The sequence below is a fragment of the Trachemys scripta genome, chromosome 4 (assembly GCF_013100865.1).
Source record: "Trachemys scripta elegans isolate TJP31775 chromosome 4, CAS_Tse_1.0, whole genome shotgun sequence".
Taxonomy (NCBI): Eukaryota; Metazoa; Chordata; order Testudines; family Emydidae; genus Trachemys; species Trachemys scripta.
The window spans coordinates 140,439,676-140,458,638 of NC_048301.1; the positions used below are offsets into that span (position 1 = coordinate 140,439,676).

General features: G+C 44.2%; 2 protein-coding genes across 3 annotated transcripts; one reads left to right on the top strand and one right to left on the bottom strand.

Annotated features, from left to right (window-relative positions):
- The first annotated feature begins 281 nt into the window (after nucleotides 1-281).
- Nucleotides 282-12,460, top strand: LOC117876600 (olfactory receptor 5F1-like). Its single transcript, XM_034768852.1, has 3 exons — nucleotides 282-300; nucleotides 7,246-8,151; nucleotides 12,405-12,460. Exons 1-3 carry the CDS (start codon nucleotides 282-284, stop codon nucleotides 12,458-12,460), a joined length of 981 nt encoding a protein of 326 aa, XP_034624743.1.
- Nucleotides 12,461-14,725: 2,265 nt separating this feature from the next.
- On the bottom strand, nucleotides 14,726-18,597 carry LOC117876289 (olfactory receptor 1019-like). Of its 2 annotated transcripts, none has more exons than XM_034768302.1 (2): nucleotides 18,589-18,597; nucleotides 14,726-15,664 (listed from the first exon to the last, which is right to left on the bottom strand). In XM_034768302.1, exon 2 carries the CDS (start codon nucleotides 15,662-15,664, stop codon nucleotides 14,726-14,728), a length of 939 nt encoding a protein of 312 aa, XP_034624193.1. In that variant the 5' UTR covers nucleotides 18,589-18,597. The 2 variants fall into 2 exon arrangements, with proteins under 2 accessions (XP_034624193.1, XP_034624192.1); XM_034768301.1 differs by lacking the exon at nucleotides 18,589-18,597 and adding an exon at nucleotides 16,395-16,410 and having other exon boundaries at nucleotides 14,726-15,669.
- Nucleotides 18,598-18,963: the final 366 nt, after the last annotated feature.

An 18,963-nucleotide genomic window follows, 5' to 3' on the forward strand; every position in this document is an offset into this window, starting at 1 on the left:
CTTTTTGGGCTTCCTTTGTTTCCCTTCCTGCTTGATGAGTCTGGTTATGGTTTAGATAAAAAATTAAGCAGAGCACACATTTCTTTGTTTAAGACAGACCAGTTTGCCAGCCTCAGTTTGGAACATGTATTAATAACATGATACAGTGTCATCTTATAACTTCACATACACTATAAAAAATATATATATATTAATATTTGCGATGAGAGCATGACTATTTCTAGTTGACTCATAGATTTATTTAGCATCTTAAACCTGAGCACTGTGTGCAGATAATAAGCATGCAAGAGAGAGAGTTTTGTGAACTGCAGAAGTCCATAGCATGCTGTGGTCTCCTCCTGAGCTCCTCTGGTCATCATGTGCTCTCCATCAAGCAAAATGAGTGAACCTAGCTTTCCTACTTTGCAAGGGAACGGCAAAGCATACCATGGTGATTGGCATGCTATAAATAGCTAGATAATCTGGAGTATTCTTACATGTTTTACAGATTTTACATTCCACCTATTAGGGCCGGGACAATGAAGTGATTCTGAAACCAGGAATGACTGAGAAGATATCAGCTACAGCTGCAAACAATTAGTATGTTTCACCTGTATCTAACTTTCTCTTTCTTTGATTCTAAATTTGTTACTGAGCCTGGGTGAAAATTTTTCTTGGGAAGTTTTTTTGATGGGAAATTCGATTTTCCATTCAAATATTTTTGCCATGAAATTATATTTTCCCTGGAAATTATAAGATTTCAATCAACATACCAAACTGCCCTGCTCCCTAAACCAAAGCTGTGGGACTCTGGTGCTGTTCCAGGGCAGTTCAGCAAGAGCAGAGACCATCATTCATCATGGGGGGGATGTAGTGGAGCCTGGGAGCCTGGCGCATGGAAGAGATTGGTGGTGTTTGGTACCAGATGCACCCCTGTGGTACTTCCGTGTTGAAATATTAACTTTTTAGCAAAAAGATTTTGGTCTCCACACACACACAAAAAAAAAATCCTTTGTGGACCAGCTCTGGAGAGTACCCAGCTTGCAGTGAAAACAGCAGTATGTAATATACCCCTAACCTCATACTCTGTAACTGTGATAGAAATTGCATCATTTAATAACACAGTAAGAAAGAGTAGGTCAAATTAATCCGCACGGCACCAATTACACCGAGGGTGGCTTTGATTCATTGAACGCATTAATTAGGTGTTACGGCTTTCTGAGCTCAGGTATTATAGAATCATAGAATATCAGGGTTGGAAGGGACTTCAGGAGGTCATCTAGTCCAACCCCCTGCTCAAAGCAGGACCTAATCCCCAACTAAATCATCCCACCCAGGGCTTTGTCAAGCCAGGCCTTAAAAACCTCAAAGGAAGGAGATTCTACCACCTCCCTAGGTAACCCATTCCAGGGTAATAATCAAGTGATCCATCCCATCGCCCATCCCTCTCTCAACGTGACTGATTTTCCATTGCCTTGCAGTTTGTATAGTCTTGTACACCTTTGAATCATAAGGCCCTGAGACAAAGCCCACTGAAGTCAGTGCAAAGATTCCCATTTAATTCAGCGGAGTTTGAATCAGCCACTCATATTTCACAGTTGTTAGTGACATCACAAGCTCAGCGGCCCAGAATCAAGCATGATGGAACTACAGCTGGTAAAAACAGACATGTAAAACAATTTGATTCAAAAGTTCAAAGTTTTGGTTTGTAGATTTCAATTCACAATGTTTTAAATGTTTGGCAAGGTATTTTTCTTTTAGCTTTTTCAGTTCTCCTGCTTTCCTCTTTTCTTCAGCCCTCTTCTGACATTAAAAAGGAAAGGCAAAGGGGGTGGGGGGAAGGGGGAAAAAGAAGAAACCAGGAAAACACTTAAACAAAAAATATTGGCAAGCAATACTGAAAAAAGATATCATGGGACATTTTGAAAGTGGACACATTTGTTGTGAAAATTATCAGTTTAGGAATATAAAATTGGCTATTTTTGACTAAAAAAGCTTTTCGACTTTAAAAATGTCTGCCACCTCTAATGGCAAACATTTCCCCACCAAAAATGAGTCAGAGAGAAAGAAAAATGTCCTACCAAATTCTGCTCACATCAAAACATTCTTCCTGCAAACACCAGAGTGATGAGCCAACCTTTGTCAAGCCACATAGTAGGTCTTTGCCTCCCCCTCCCTCTTTGTGATTAGTCCACAGAATAAATTAACAAATCTACGGTAGAGGCCAAAAAAGAGGAGCTTAATATTTGAGCTCAAATGTAGATGCTCCTGCATTTAGGACCTACTCCTACACAGCCACAAGAAATGGGAGCTTTACCACTAACTTCAATGGGTGCTGGATCAGGAGCGCCGCCAGCTTTTTTGCCGCCCTAGGCGGCGGAAGGTCCCACCTCTGAAATACCGCCGACGACCTGGGCGGCGGAAAGTCCCGCCTCTGAAATACCGACGACGACCGGGACGGCGGAAGGTCCCGCCTCTGAAATACCGACGACGACCTGGGCGGCGGAAGGTCCCGCCTCTGAAATACCGCCGATGACCTGGGCGGCGGAAGGTTCCGCCTCTGAAATACCGCCGACGACCGGGGCGGCGGAAGATTCGGCCGCTGCAGTCGCCATCCCCCAAATGTTAGTGCCCTAGACGACCGCCTAGATCGCCTAACGGGTTGCGCTGGCCCTGTCCCTAATGCAGTAGATCCCGAGTCAATCTCTGTGTATGTCCCATATCAGGCGACTGTAGTATTGCCAACCCCAAACATTCAAAAATCATGACACAGGTCCCCCAAACTCATAAGATTAAGGAAAAAATACAAATAGTTGGGTTCTTTTTGTTGACCTTCTGGTTTTTGAGCCTTTGGGGGGCACGTAGGTCATGTTTTCAAGTTTTTCTTTGTAATCACAAGCACTAGACAATTAAGTGTCTTTAAATGAAAGCTGAGATTCACCTGACTCCAGGCTCTGGGGCTTTAAGAAAAGCACCAAATGTCATGAGGCAGGCAATAAAATCATGACAGTTGGCAACACTGTGAGGTGTCGCACATCCGTGGTTACAGGGATGTTAGTAACTTCTTGTATTTGCACTTTGTTCTTTTTAAAAATGTATCCTGGGTATGAAAATAGAGATTGACATGTTTACAAGGTGTCAGTCTATTCTTTCTTGAGCTACTGGAACCCAGAAAAAGGTTGGAAAAACAGATTTGGTTTTTATTTTGAATATTTTAATTTTTAAAGCCTAAGTAGCAAAAAGGTATGCCAAGAGAATGCCCCGCCTCCTCCTTGTTAGCTCTGCCCCCTCCCATGAAACCTCCTCAGCTGTGCCATTCTTACCCTGTCTATCCCTATCAAGGCCAGGAACAGTATGGCTATAAAACTCTTTGGTGTGTATCCTTTCCCCACTCATGCCAAGCACAGGCCATCTCTGAAAACTGACTGTGTAAAAATGTCACCTGCCTACACCACAGACACTTTCCAATCTTATGCATCATCAGTTAAATTGTTTCTTCAGGTCCAATCGATTACATTTGGGCAAACCTACTGAAGGTGCCGTGACTGGATAGGTCTCTCTGAGGGCCCAGTTTGGCTAGTGATGATGATGCATGAGGTGGACAATGCCCCATTTGACTCTCAGAGAACAGGTGAAGTTTGCAGAGAGAGAAAAAACTCCCAGGTTAGCAGTGAGATATGATCTGAGCACACTTGGTGTAGATATTAGTGAGAGACAATAAACACTGAGAGTCATGATGCCATTTTTACCAAGTGACTTTTCAAAGAGCTCACTACCTGTTAAAGTGAACATGATGCGAGTGATAGGTGTCTGACTGACAGCTCTGGAGACTGAAGACTGCTCTCAGTCATCCACATCAGACACACTGTGGGCAGCTGCAATAAAGACTTACACACAAGCCAGTTCCAACTAATGTTCCTCAGTGCTGACCAAGAAGCAACATCTCCAAGGGCTGATAGTCTTCAGTCTCTGCGGCCTAGTCACTCTTTGCTTTCTCTGCTGAAGTTGCCAATGAGATACCAATAAGCACTCATTGCAATGGTGGAATTTGTGATGTGGGCAGAGCTGGTCAAACATTTTCCATCAAAATTATTCTTCATGAAATTGTAGGCTTTCACCTAAATGGATATTTTTTTTGTCATTCAAAACTTGAATTCCTGAGAGCCCAAATATTTTTGGATTTAATTTGAAAATTAAAATACTTCAATTCTGAAATGCTGCCAAGGTGCCTCATGGAGCTGTAGCTCCAGTAACTCATGCTCCAGTTCTCCTTGGTGAGCCCTGTTCCCCAGCCAGACTTCATCTCCCATGATGCACTGGGGCCATGTATCAGTAATGATACACCTCCTCCCCTCACCAAGAAGGGAGACCATAATGCACCATGGAACATGTAGGCCAACCAGGAGGCTCTTGAACTACAAGTCAAAAATTTTCAGTGTACAGCCAAAATGTGATAAATTGTGATTTTTCAATGAAAATTTGAAATTTTCTGTAGAAAAACAAATTCCCAACCAGCTCTAGATGTGGCCACTTGTCATGCTAGAAGATACAGTGAGGGACCCAACTCATTTCACAAAGGCCATCAATCAGACTTAAGATAAATCACAATTTCTGATCACTATCAACTGGGCTTTCAACCTGAGGAGTGGAAAAGGAGTGTAACTCATTCCCAAGAGTTACTCTGTCTTCCCCTCTTCAGCCTCTTGGATGGTTTATTTTCCTAGAATAGTCACTCAAAAACTATAGCAGGGTTTGATTTTAGTGTTTTCCATTTAGTGTCCTGCCCTTCAGGATGCGCGGCTCTGAGCATCTGCGTTTCCTTTTGAAATTTGAATATGTGTTTAAATCAGTCTGTTCCAAGGCTGCACTGTTTAATTGCTTAGTGCATCCCATAATGGAGATTAGGAGGTTTGGGGTTTGAGGAGATCTCCTTTGTGGTTCCAGAGTTCCCAGTACAATGTAAATATTACTGCACAATCAGAATATGAATCGTTCCGCAGCTCATAAAATCATAAGACTGGAAGGGACCTCGAGAGGCCATCAAGTCCAGTTCCCTGCACTCATGGCAGGTCCAAGCAACATCTAGACCATCCCTGACACGTGTTTGTCTAATCTGCTCTTAAAAAGATCCAGTTACTCTTTCAAGCTGCGGGTTTTACTAGCTTTTGGAGTAGATCTGAAGAGCTGTAACAACAGCCATCACTGGCAATCCCTTTGCTTTGATCGAAAGCTGAGAAAGGGCTTTTCTTTTAGATGCCAGCACGAACTGAAGTTCTGTTCAGATGTTCTTTACCACATGGGAGCAGTGTTCATAGCGCAATTTGGATCCTGGTAAGTGAGACTCTATTAGTGAAATTTAAAAAAAAAAAATGTATTCGGCTATGTGGGAGTTGAAAATTATGTGAACTTTTACGTTCAAAAGAACAAAATATTTTAAAAAATCCAAACTGTTCACTCCTAACTTGGATTCAGTTTCTATTTGTTTGGGAGTGACTGGGTTAAATAAAATAAGCAATATGCTTGGATTTTGACTCTTCTGATAAGAAATGATTTGAAATAATTATTTGCATTACAGTAATGCCTCAACTGAGATCAGGTCCCCATAAAACCAGGCAATGTACAAATACACAAGAGACAATCCATGCCCCAACGAGCTTACAATCAAAAGGGACAGGACAGACACAGGATGCGAGACAAGAAGTATTATTATCCTAATTTTACAGGTGGGGAACTAAGGCACAGGGTGAATTTTTCAAAAGGGCCTAAATCACTTAGGAGCTTGAGTCCCATTTTCAAAAGTCCCATTTGAAAATAGGACTTAGGGTCCTAAATTACATAGACATAGACATTTTCCTCTGTGTCATGGTGATGAAGGATCAGAGAAGGTATCTCTGGTAGAGGGGGAATTGAATCCATCTCTTCGGAGACCCACTCCAGTGCTGTTAGTACAAGACGTATCCTTTCTCTTTCATTAGACTGATGTCAATTTTTATGTATCAATATAGTAATAATGTAACAGTAATACCCAGTGTACAGGGTTGGCATTTAACATAATGATAAGTCTGGGGTGTTTCACTGAGGGGAAGAGCTAAATTTATACATCTGTAACTAAACACAGTACCTATACTGCTCTTGTATTGACAGTCCTGGGTCCCTCAATTTCTATGTTTGTTCACAAAACAGCATCACCAGTAACCAAGCAAGTTTCCCTGCCACACTGTTTCTAAAAGACTGACTTGCTAGGGTAAGAGCTCAATCTCTGAGCTTCCACTCCTTCGCTTCTGCAATGGGTTTCAGTTCTGGTGGGTGATATTTGTCATACAGAACATTTTCCACTCTGAAATAGACCCAAGAACTTTTTCAACTTACTGAACACCTACAATACCACTCACTCAAGCCACCCATCCTCAAACTCTTTCACACATCTGTCTGTCTGCCTTACAGAGAGATTACCTGGTAATATCTTTTACTGGACCAACAGTCAGGTCTTTGGGTAGCCCTGTGTAGTTCAAAGGCTTGTTTCTTTCACCAACAGAAGCTGGTCCAATAAAAGATACTACCTCGCCCACCTTGTCTCTGTAATATCCTGAGATCACCACGGCTATAACAACACTGCCTGCCTTCCAGTGCATTCTCCCAGCCACCTTCTCACTAATCCAATAGCACATGTCTACTTACTCAATGACTCATCCATTTGACTGCCCACTGACTCGGCCATCTACCTTCTTAACTCCCTACACAACTATCTACCCCCCAGCTCCCTCTTACTCCAACAATATGTTCACCCATCTATCAGTCCACCAGTTTGCTAACACATCAGATTGGCCATCACAATGGACACTCCCATCCAGCAACAAACCAATTCACCCCACCAACCACCTATTCATTTACATCTCTTTATTCATGCAGCCACACACTTACTCACCTACCATCCCATACATCCACCCAGTAACCCATTTACATAGTATACCAAATAGAAGGGGTATCCAAATTATCAGATGCGTAAAACTGAATTAAGCACTCGGTTGGTTGGTTAACTGCCTATCACTACAGAAGCCATTTTAAGCAAACCCCAGAGGAGAGTTTGGTACCTTCTTTATACATTAGAGGGTTGAATGTTTGTGACTATATATCACTGGGACCCAAATCTCAAAGCAGTAGGCATGCAAAAATATGTATGCATTTGCATGCTTTGTACACAGAATGATGACTGAGCATGAAATAGTTCATCTTCTCTTGATTCATCTTTTCGGCAGGTATCAGAAGTGGGAATCATGGAAGAGAAAAATTCTACCGTAGCAACCCAGTTCATTCTCATGGGATTCACAGATGACCCAAAGCTGCAGGTCACCTTCTTTGCGTTGTTCCTGGTGATCTATGTTATCACCCTGGTGGGGAATCTCGGGATGATCATTTTGATCAGAATCAGTTCCCGACTGCACACCCCCATGTACTTCTTCCTGTGCAACTTGTCTGTTGTCGATATCTGCTATTCATCTGTTGTCACCCCAAAGATGCTGGCGAACTTCTTAGCAGAGAGCAAAGCCATTTCCTACTCTGGGTGTTTTTCTCAAATGTATTTTTTTGTTGCCTGGGTGTGTACAGAGTGCTTCCTCCTGGCTGCAATGGCGTATGACCGCTATGTGGCCATCTGTAAACCCCTGCTCTACACATCAGTTATGTCCCATAAAGTCTGTGTCACATTGGTGGCTGGCTCCTATATCACTGGCTTCACAAATGCCATGATTACTGTGTGTGTTATTACCAGGTTACCATACTGTGGTTCCAATATCATCAGCCATTTTTTCTGTGACACCCCTCCACTGCTAGCCCTATCATCCTCTGATAGCTCCATCGCTGAAAATACCATTTCTATTTTAGCTGGTTTCACCTGTATCAGCTCCCTCCTGATAATCCTCTTCTCTTACCTGTACATCTTGGCTGCCATCCTGAAAATCCATTCTGCCGAGGGCAGGCACAAAGCCTTCAACACCTGTGCCTCCCACCTGACGGCCGTCACCATGTTTTATGGGTCTCTGATCTTTACATACTTGCGCCCCAACTCCAGCTACTCACTGGGCCAAGACCAGGTGGCCTCTGTGTTCTATACTGCGGTGATCCCCATGCTGAACCCCCTGATCTACAGCCTGAGGAACAAGGAGGTGAAGGACGCTCTGGGGAGATCACTGGGGAGGGGAAGTGGTTTCAAGATGAATGTGTTTTCTTGTCATTTTAATAACCAGTAATAAACCTATTCATATCCTCTCTTTATTGTTTCGGGGAATGTGGTTGAAGTGGCTGCTCTCTCAAGTGCTCTTTCCATAGGTGTTGTAAATAATAACCACATCTCCTAGAAATGCTCACTTAAAGCTAGTCATGAAACCACTGACCTTAAAATCGTTTTAGTTTAACAGTCTGCAAGGCTCTCAAATTCTACAGTGATGTGCCTTGTATAAGAATGTAGATTGGTAGACAGAGAGTCAGACAGATAGTTTCAGAAGTATATGTCACAGAAGGATTATTTTGTAAGCGTGAGAGAAGAAACATTTGTACTTTACATTCTGATATCCACCAAGCCATATGGCAGGATGGCATAGAGTAAATTAATTTAATGTGCTTTTAAAAAAGGAACAGAATGTACAGCTACGTATACCATTAGTGTAATAACCACACAACAAACACTGAGATCAGCAGGCCCTGACCTCTCTTTCCCCAAACATATATTGTTATTATAGTGTTGCATTGTTATAGCTACATTAAACCCAGGCTCTAACTACTGTGAGTGTCTCCTTTGAACCTCAGGAGAGATCCACTTGTTGATGGAAAGGTCATGGATGAAAGTTCAAATCAGAGAACTTTGCCTCTATTCAGAGACCCATAACGAATACATGACCCAAATACAAAGAGGCTAGTTCTAGTGAGACCATGAAAATTAATTATATCCACCACTTACACTCTCATCTATTACAGGTGTCTGTATTATATTAAACAGTGCTAGAATGGAATCATCTTAGGCCAGGTCTACACTACCATTTTTGTCGGTAAAAACACCTCCCTGAGTGACATCAGAAGAGCCAGTGTGGACAGCATTAGTGGGAGCATTGCCAGCAGATTGAGGGAAGTGATTATTCCCCTCTATTCGGCATTGTTAAGGCCACACCTGGAGTATTGCATTTAGTTTTGGTCCCCGCACTTCAGAAGGGATGTGGACAAATTGGAGAGAGTCCAGCGGAGGGCAACAAAAATGATTACGGGGCTGGGGCACATGACTTACGAGAAGAGGCTGAGGGAACTGTGGTTATTTAGTGTGCCGAAAAGAAGAGTGAGGGGGGATTTGATAGCAGCCTGCAACTACCTGAAGGGGGGTTCCAAAAAGGATGGAGCTCGGCTGTTCTCAGTGGTGGTAGATGACAGAACAAGGAGCAATGGTCTCAAGTTGCAGTGGGGGAGGTTTAGGTTGGATATTAGGAAACACTATTTCACTAGGAGGGTGGTGAAGCACTGAAATGGATTACCTAGGGAGGTGGTGGAATCTTCATCCTTAGAGGTTTTTAAGGCCTGGCTTGACAAAGCCCGGACTGGCAAGATTTAGTTGGGGTTGCCCCTGCTTTGAGCAGGGGGTTGGATTAGATGACCTCCTGAGGTCTCTTCCAATCCTGATCTTCTATGATTCTATGTTGGAGACAGAAGTTCTCCCGCTGACATAGCTACCATTGCTTGTTGAGATGGATTTATTAGGCCAACAGGAGAGCACTCTCATATCAGCACAGAGCAGTTACATGAGCGCTCATACAGCCAGGGCCGGCTCCAGGGTTTTTGCCGCCCCAAGCGGCGCAAAAACAACTAGGAAAAAAAAAACTGCGATCGCCATCTGCGGCGGCCATTCGGCGGGAGGTCCTTGGCTCCGAGCGGGAGTGAGGGACCGTGCGCTGAATTGCCGCCGAATACCTGGACGTGCCGCCCCTCTCCGGAGTGGCCGCCCCAAGCACCTGCTTGGCAAGTTGGTGCCTGGAGCCGGCCCTGAATACAGCGGCACAGCTGCATTAGTACCTCTGCGCTGCTGTAAGTGCTCTAGTGTAGACATGACCTTAGCCATTGAGAGCCAAGTGATGCTGGTACAATAACTGACCAGAACTGTACAGAGACAAGGTGGAGGAGGTAATAGCTTTTCTTGGACCGACTTCTGTTGGTGACAGAGACAAGTTTTTGAGCTGACACAGTTTTTCTTCAGTAACTCAGAATATCACAGGTAAATATAAGGTGGAATAGATTGTTTAGTGTAAGTAGTTAACACATGTTTCAAGGGACCATTCAAGGTGCAAGTGGCCTGTTAACACCCCTCCAGTCACAGGGAGGAAAGGGGGTGGGAAGACCCACCTCAGCTCAAGTTCTTGCACTCTGACACCTCCCTCAATGAACTCCTGCTCTATATCTATGGCAGCTCCGTGGAAATCATCTCCGTCCTCGTTATCCTCATCTCCTATATTTTCATTGTCATCTCCGTCCTGAGGTCCTTGCTCAGTGAATCTCTTGATTAACCTGGTAAAACGTCACCAGCGAGGAAGTCCAGAACAAGAAGGGGACTGGCTAAGCGAATGAGATATAATGTCCTATAGCAGCAGACATGGGTACATAACAGATGTAAGGGATAATGGGACATGCATGTGTTTTGGGTTTGGGTATTAAATTTGACCCGATGTGTATTTATTTAAAGATTTAGGGTCATGGGATTGCAGATTCTTTTGGGTTGGAAAGGAATCACTTCATCCATCTCTCCCTGATCCATGGAGGGTGGATGGTCTGCTGGACTTGGACTCAGCAGAGCTGGGTTCATGCTTCTGCTCTGCCACAAACTGGACAAATCACTTACATTGCCCCATAGCTCAGTATCCCCTTTAGAGTGACATCAAGTTAAAAAAAAGTCTCTCTCCTCCCTCTGATGTGTTGTGGTCTGCTCTGCAGAATTGAAGCAGTTGCTGAGCAATGAGGGTGGGGGAATAAAGAGTAAGGTTTTTAAGGAAGACAGTTTTGGAGAAAGGGAATGGCTTAAGGTTTTGAGGCTGAGACATGGTGTCTTTCCCCTTTGCATCACCAGTTCCAATCCAGGGAGGAGGTGATTTCAAAGCAGGACAGACCTTGGAAAGCAGGATTTTCTAATCTCGCTCAAGGTCTGTGAGCCCAGACAGATTATGGGTCTTGAAATGGGAGACGGTTGTTTTCAGCTCTAGGTCACAGATCTTCTTTTTTTTTTAACAACCATTTCAGTGGGTGGAACCAACATTCCATGTATTCTCCTCAGCCTCCCACCCCTGGAGTCTTTGGTGGACACAGGCAGTAGGCAGCAAAGGAGGGGGACTCAGAATAGCTCAAGTGGCAGAGTAGGTGGACAAAGTGACCAAGACAGAGAAACCATCAGACCGTTTGGGAAATATTTACCATCTTCTTCCTTCAGCAAATTTCAAAACCCTGTTTAGAAAAAAGAACCGTTTGTAAAAAGACCCTGAAAGCTAGAGTGTGCAGAGGGAACAAAACCGTGAGGGTCAAAATAAAATAAAAGGGGTGTGTGTGTGTTGTAAATAACATGTCAGTCGAAGACGGCAGTGTGAAGAATGAGTTTTATGTGGTCCGCTCCGTCAGAGGGCCTGTGTCACGCGATCAGATCAACACACAATTATTCTGCCCATTGTGCAAAGCCATCACAGCGATAATGCCATGGTTCTCAATCAGGCATCCAGGACGTCCTGGGGGTGCCGCAAGCAAGTTTCAGGGGATCATCAGACTTGCTGGGGCACAGGGCAGAAAGCTGAAACCCCCACCACGTGGAGCTGAAGCCCAGTACCCTAAAGCCCTCCACCCAGGGCTGAAGCTGAAGCCTGAGCAACTTAGATTCACAGGTCCCCTTGTGGTGTGGGGCCTTGCTACCCACTAACGCCAGCTATGGCTTTTATATGCAGAAAAACAGTTGTTGTGGCACAGGTGGGCCAGGGATCATGTTGGGGGAAGAGGGCTAAGAAAGAAAAAGCTTGAGAACCCCTGACCTACACCATCTAAGGCACCAGATTGCCCATAGCCACACACCCTTTAAAGAAGCACTGGATTCCAGGTTGTCTTCTCGTGTACAAAAAGCCTGATGTTTAAGGGGCCTGGTTCCTCTGTCTCAAACATCTGTTGTGTCAATGGTATATTTGTTTCTTCAGTCCCCACAACTTGGCCCACATAACATCCCTTTATTAGCTGCTTGATTGGGGGTGTTGGCAATGCCTGATTAAGGGACATTTAGGGGTTTCCTTCATTCATCAACAGGCCTTTTCGAGCTGACCATCCTCTTTGATACAAAAATTTGGCAACCATTGTCTTAGTCAATGGTTTAAGGAGAAATGAACAATTCAGCAATTCATTGGGCTGTCTCCTGAGCTAAGGAGGAACTTCTGTTAGGGTTGTAGTGGGATGGCGGGGGGAGGGGGAGGGAGGCGGCTTGTGAAAAGGAAAGAGGTAGGATGAAAACCTTTGCCCCTTTAGTTGTGTATTTCAGGTTTTATACTTGTTGATAGGTTAAGTATTAAAAACAAAGGACCGATGTTCTTCTGACAATGAGCCCGTGTACTTGTGTTGGGGTAGGGTAGTTGTATGGGCAGTGAGAAATCTGGACCAACAAAAAGTATCCCTGAACCACTCAGTTCTCCCCTTTTTGTCAAGTCTGCTCTTAAATGGAACCCTTTCCCACTGTATTTATGCCTTTTAACTTTCTTTCAGTCCCTCTGCACTGGGGCTTCAGTCTTACCACCATTGCTTTCAGTCATTTCTCATGTCTCTCGTTTACTGGCTTGTATTATTTAATGTTGCAAAGTATCTGGAGTTACAGTTTGTGGAAGATCAAAATATATAAAGTGTTAAATAAGACCAGACAATTGATAAATGAGGGCCCTTTCAATGTGATGCTGACGCGAAAAATGTAATTGTTCTCTGCAGAGGCTGCTACAAAATATCCCCAAGCATGCCAGCGCCCTCCTGATTCTTTTGCTAATTTAATTTATCTCCTATATCTTATAGTCCCTGAAACAGGAGAAGAAGCAATGGGCTTCAATTACAGCAAGGGAGGTTTAGGTTGGACATTAGGAAAAACTCCATAACTGTCAGGGCAGTTAGGCATTGGAATAAATTGCCCAGGCAGCTTGTGGAATCTTCACCATTGGAGGTTTTAAAGAGCAGGTTAGATAAACACCTGTCAGGGATGTTCTAGATAATACTCAGTCCTGCCATGAGTGCAGGGGAATGGAATAAATGACCTCTCAAGGTCCCCTCCTGTTCTACGATTCTATGGTCTCACAAAGGGCCCTGCACCAGTGTGGGATGCCATCCTGAACACTAGGCAGGGCAAGGGAGACACACACTTGCCTACGCTTGATATTCATCTCTACTATACCCCCCATCACACACACTCACAGTGCTCACTGCACACACACACACACACATACAGAGACAGAGTGCCCACTGCACACACACACAGTGCCCACTTCACACCAAACACAAACACACACAGAGAGAGCGCCCTCTACACACACACACAGCTTGACACTGAGCTCAATCAGAATGCAGAATAATCTCTACTGGGAAGCTGGGACAGCTGGAATATTTCCAACTAGCCTGAACAAAAAGAACCGAAGGGGATTCTGCTGCCCTGGCAGGGAGATAGGACTGGATTTCCCAACTGGTCTTTTCCATCCGCAGCTTCACTGAGGCCTGGTTTATGCTTAAATGTTAGATCAACTGAGCTTTGTCGCACAGGGCTGAGAAACTTTTCATAGCATGTTTGAGGCAGTTAGGTTGTATTTACCCTCAGTGTAATTTTTCCACTTACCTAGCTACTGTCTGTTCTGTTCTGTTCTATTACTTAAAACCACTTAAATACCACTTTTAATACTTAATAAAATCACTTTTATTTAGAAACTGAGTGAAAACAATTGTTCCCTGGGGGGGCAAACAGCTGTGCATCTCTCTCTATCAGTGATATAGAGGGTGAACATTTATCGTTTTCCCTAGTATAAGGTTTATACAGAGTAAAATGGATTTATTTGGGGTTTAGATCCCATTGGGAGCTGGGTGTCTGCATGCTGCAGACATGTATCCTGCTGAGCTGGTTTCAGTCGAGAGCTGCAGCTCTGGGGTTGTGGCCGAGACCCTGGGTCTGTGCTGCAGCAGGCTAGCATGTCTGGATCAACAAGGCAGGGTTCTGGAGGCCCAGGCTAGCAGGGAAAATGGGCTCAGAGGTAATTTCAGCACATCAGGTGACAGTCCCAACGAGGGTCTCTTTGACCAAACTCGTCACAGTCTGCACTTGGGTTTCCTGCATTTCCAGAAAGTATGCCAGCCCCTGAGTGATGTGCTCTTCCAGTCTGGGTTGCTCTGAGTCTCTCCTTTCAAAGTTGTTCTACTGTCGATAACTAATTAAATAACCCTAGGAACAGAGATGTGAAGTTGAGCATCTCACCCTCTAGGTTGGTGCGCCTAGCCACCAGCCTACATAATCATTCTCTCTTTCTGGACCTGTGATTCTTCCCATGTTTTGCCCACTGTTCTCATTTGGGGCCTGCAGACCTTGTTGGAATACAAACAAATTAATAATAATAACAATAGAATAATGAACAATACTGCCATGGGCTCTGGGAAATTACATTCCAATGGGCTGGGAGTTGAATTCACCTGTTTCCACTCCCCATCAAAAAAACCAGTACTAAGTTAAATAGATTCAAGAATTGGTTAGGAGTTTATTTATTGCTTTCCTCAGGGAGTCCTTCACCTCCGTGTTCCTCAGGCTGTAGATGAGGGGGTTCAACATGGGGATAACCAGCGTGTAAAACACTGAGGCCACTTTGTCCGTGTCCATGGAATAGCTGGAGGTGGGACGTAAATACATGAAGAGGAGGGTGCCAAAAAACAGGACCACAGAGGTCAAGTGGAAAGTGCAGGTGGAGAAGACTCTGTGCCGGCCATTGGGGGAGCGGATCTGCAGGATGGTGGAGGTGATATAGACATAGGAGAGGAGGACAATCACAAGGCTGCTCACTATAATGTAGCAGGTGAAAGCAAACATCACAATCTCATTGATGCGGGTGTCAGAACAGGAGATTGCCAACAGTGGAGGGATGTCACAGAAGAAATGATTGATGATGTTGGAGCTACAGAATGACAGCTGAAATGTAAAACACGTGTGTATCATTGAATCCACCACCCCCGCAGCGTACACCCCAGCCACCAGCACTTTACAAAGCTGCCTGGACATGGTGACCCTATAGAGCAGCGGGTTACAGATGGCCACATAACGGTCATACGCCATCACAGCCAGCAACAGGCATTCAACATCTGTAAAAGCGATAGAGAGATACATTTGCACAGCACAGGCAGTGTAAGAAATGCTTTTCCTCTCGGCTAAGAAATTTTGCAGCATCTTAGGGGAAATTATCAAGGAAAAGCAGAGGTCACAGAAAGACAAATTACTGAGGAAAAAATACATGGGGGTGTGCAGTCGGGTATCAATTGTGATTAACAAGATCATCCCCCCATTCCCCACCAGGGTGATACCATAAATCACTAGGAACACCCCAAACAGGGGGACCTGCAGCTCTGGACGATCTGTCAGTCCTGAGAGAATGAACTCAGTCGCCTCTGAGTGATTTCCCTTTTCCATCTCCTCTGAACAGAGATCAGACAGCGACAGAGATGTGAATAGGTGGATGGCTTGGGCAACCCATCCCTTCTCTGTAATGAAGTGAGTGAAAATAAACAGAGATCAGTTTCTGAATGGACAACAGTACCCGCTCAGGGAAGGGCTTCGTCCACAGAGCCAGATATTCACAGCTGGTCAATCCAGGTGTTCGATAAAATACACACTGAGTAAATATAATGACATGCAGGTTAATCATGCCCCACACAGAAATGCTCCTGTTCACTAATCCAAACAGAAAACAGTGACTCGTGACTCTGCTGTGAGAGAATCAGTCTGTAGAGATTATTCCTTAGCTAAAGAAGGGGTGACAGTAAAGGAGTGTCAATCTTTCTACCCTCTTTGGGCAAGGGGAGCTCTGTGGCTTGGCATGTCGGTTTGGGATAACACTTCCTTACTGTGCCAATTAAGCTTTCTGGCATTTACTTTAGCCTGTATGAAAACCCAGAGACATAATGGAAATCACTGGCTTCAGTGACTATGTAATTGCCTATTTTTTCCAACCAAGGAGGTCTCTCCTTTAGCTGAAGAGGTAGGAGTTGGGTCTGAGGCTTTTAGTGCTGGAGGTCTTGAATTCAATACCTGCTTATCACCATGGTGTCTGCGTGTGTGTGTGACTGTAATTCAGGACAATCGCACGTACCTGCTGAGAAGAGAGGGAGAGATGTGTTGGCATTTCCCCATAAATGGAAACTGCCAGCTTGGAGCATTCGGGAAATTTTATACTGAGATGTTTGATCTGTGGGACATGATCCCTGAAGCAAGTGGGAATACCTGAGCTCAGAGAGCCATAACACCTAATTAAGGCATTCAGTGAACCAAACCCACCTTCGGTGTAATTCATGCCCTGGGGATTAATTAGTCCCACTCTTTCCTACTGTGTTATTACATGATGCAATTTCTACCAGAATTACAGAGTATGAGGTTAGGGGTATATTTCATCCTATTGTTATCAGTGCAAGCCGGGTACTGCGTAGAGCTGATACACAAAGGGGGTTTGTTTGTGGAGACCAAAATCTTTTTGCTAAAATCTTAATATTTCGATGGGGGTACATCTGATACCGCACACCACCAATCTCTTCCATGGGCCAGGCCCGAGGTTGGACTACATCCCTCATGATGCATTATGGTTTCTCCTCTTGCTGAACTGCCCTGGAACATCGCCACGCTTTGGGGAGGAGGGGAGTTTGGTCTCTTGATGGAAATCTTATAATTTCCAGGGAAAAGATGGAAATTCCAATTTCCCATCAAAAACCCTTCTCAAGAAAAAATTTCAACCAGCCTTAGCAAGAAATTTGGAATCAAAGGATCAGAAAGTTAGATACAGATGAAATACCCTAAATGTTTGCAGCTGTAGCTGATATCTTCTCAGTCATTCTTGGTTTCAGAATCACCTCATTGTCCGGGCCCCAATAGGTGGAATGTAAAACCTGTAACACATGTAAGAGTACTCCACATTACCTAGCTATTTATAGTATGCCAATCACCATGGTATCCTATGTCCTTCCCTTGTTAGGTTACTCCCCAAAGTAGGAAAGATAGATTCACTCATTTTGCCTGATAGAGACCACATGATGAGCAGAGGAGCTCAGGAGGAGACAACAGCATAGTACGGAGTTCTGCAGTTCACAAAACTATCCCTCTTGCATGCCTATTATCTGGACACAGAGCTAAGCTTTAAGATGCTAAAAACTCTGTGAGTCAACTAGAAATACTCATCCTTTCATTGCAAATATTAATAAAATTTATTTTGATAATTTATGGGAAGTTATAAGATTTCAGTATATCATGTTCTTAACACATGTTCAAAACTGAGGCTGGCAAACTGGTCTGTCTTAAACAAAGAAATGTGCTCGGCTTAATTTTGTGTCTAAACAGTAACCAGAGTGATTAAGCAGGAAGGGAAACAAAGGTGAGAAAAAAACAGCAGGGACCATCCTTCTACATAGACATTTTGTCTTGTGGTAACCAGGTGTAAATATTTCTCAAAGTGGAGATAGGACTATAAAAAGAAGGGACAGACATCCCAAGACAGCTCTCTCTCTCTCTATCTCAATTCACTGCATGGGAAGGGATAAAGGAAGCAGCCATTGGACAGGGGGATGGATCCTGACCTAAGTAGTTTGGTCAGTAAGACGGCTGAAAGCATGTGGTGAGGAAACTTTTCCTTTAAATTTTACATCATTTGTTAACTTAGGCACAAGTTGCATTGTAGCTTTAGTTTTCTTGTAACCATGTCTGACTTCTATGCCTCCTTATTTGCACTCACTTAAAACCTATCTTTGTAGTCAATAAACTTTGTGTTATTGTTGTATCTAATCTACTGTATTTAAATAAAAGTGTCTGAGAAGCTAAGTTGCATGCATATTAGTGCTGTTAAAGAAATAATGGACAATGTAAATTGTATTGTCCAGGAGAGGACTGGGCAGCACAGGATGTACATTTCGGGAGGGAAATAGAAGACTGGGGAGTGTGTTGGGGTCACCCTGCAGTATAACCAAGGGTGGTGAGAGCCTGAGTGTAACTCAGCCATTCCTGGCCAGGCTGCAGTTACACACACATGCTCAGGGTGTGATTTGCCTGCTAGACAATTGTTTGTGAGTGGCCCAGGTGGAAGCCACTTCAGCAAGGCATTGCCAGGTTGCAGGCAGGTGTGACACAGCTGCTGATTAGTCTGGGTTGGACCCTGGTATGTCACAGCCACCAACCTAGAAACTATCCCAGTAACACCAAAGGTGTGGTGCTGACTGACAGTAGTGTTCGATTGACATGAAAGGGTGAGGTCACCACAGGGATGGGCCCATGCACTGATCCATGGCTGCAGATGCACAAGGACATTGTGGTCATCACCTCCCCACAAGGAGATCCATGGCAGGCCCAGTGATGACTCTTCTCTTCTTCACTATGGTAGCAGAAATTATCCCCCATGGAATGCTATAAGTTTTAGTGGGCAATGCTTCTACCCATCCTGAAAAGGAATCAATTATTACTAACAAGTATTGGAAATCCTTCTTTACTTCTTGGTAACTTGTCAATAAAATCAATCTGAACCCTATGCCAGGTCCCAAGCCTCCGTTGGTGTATCATGGGTTGCCAGTGAGGGAGTCTTGCTCTTTCCTGTGCACACCGAATGCAGTTCCTTACCCATGTTCTAACATCATCTTCCATGTTTTTCCATTCTGCAACTTGTCTTAGCCTATTTAAGGTTCCTTTTACCCCCTCATGCATGAACTGATGGGCTACATTAATCAGTTCTTGCCTTT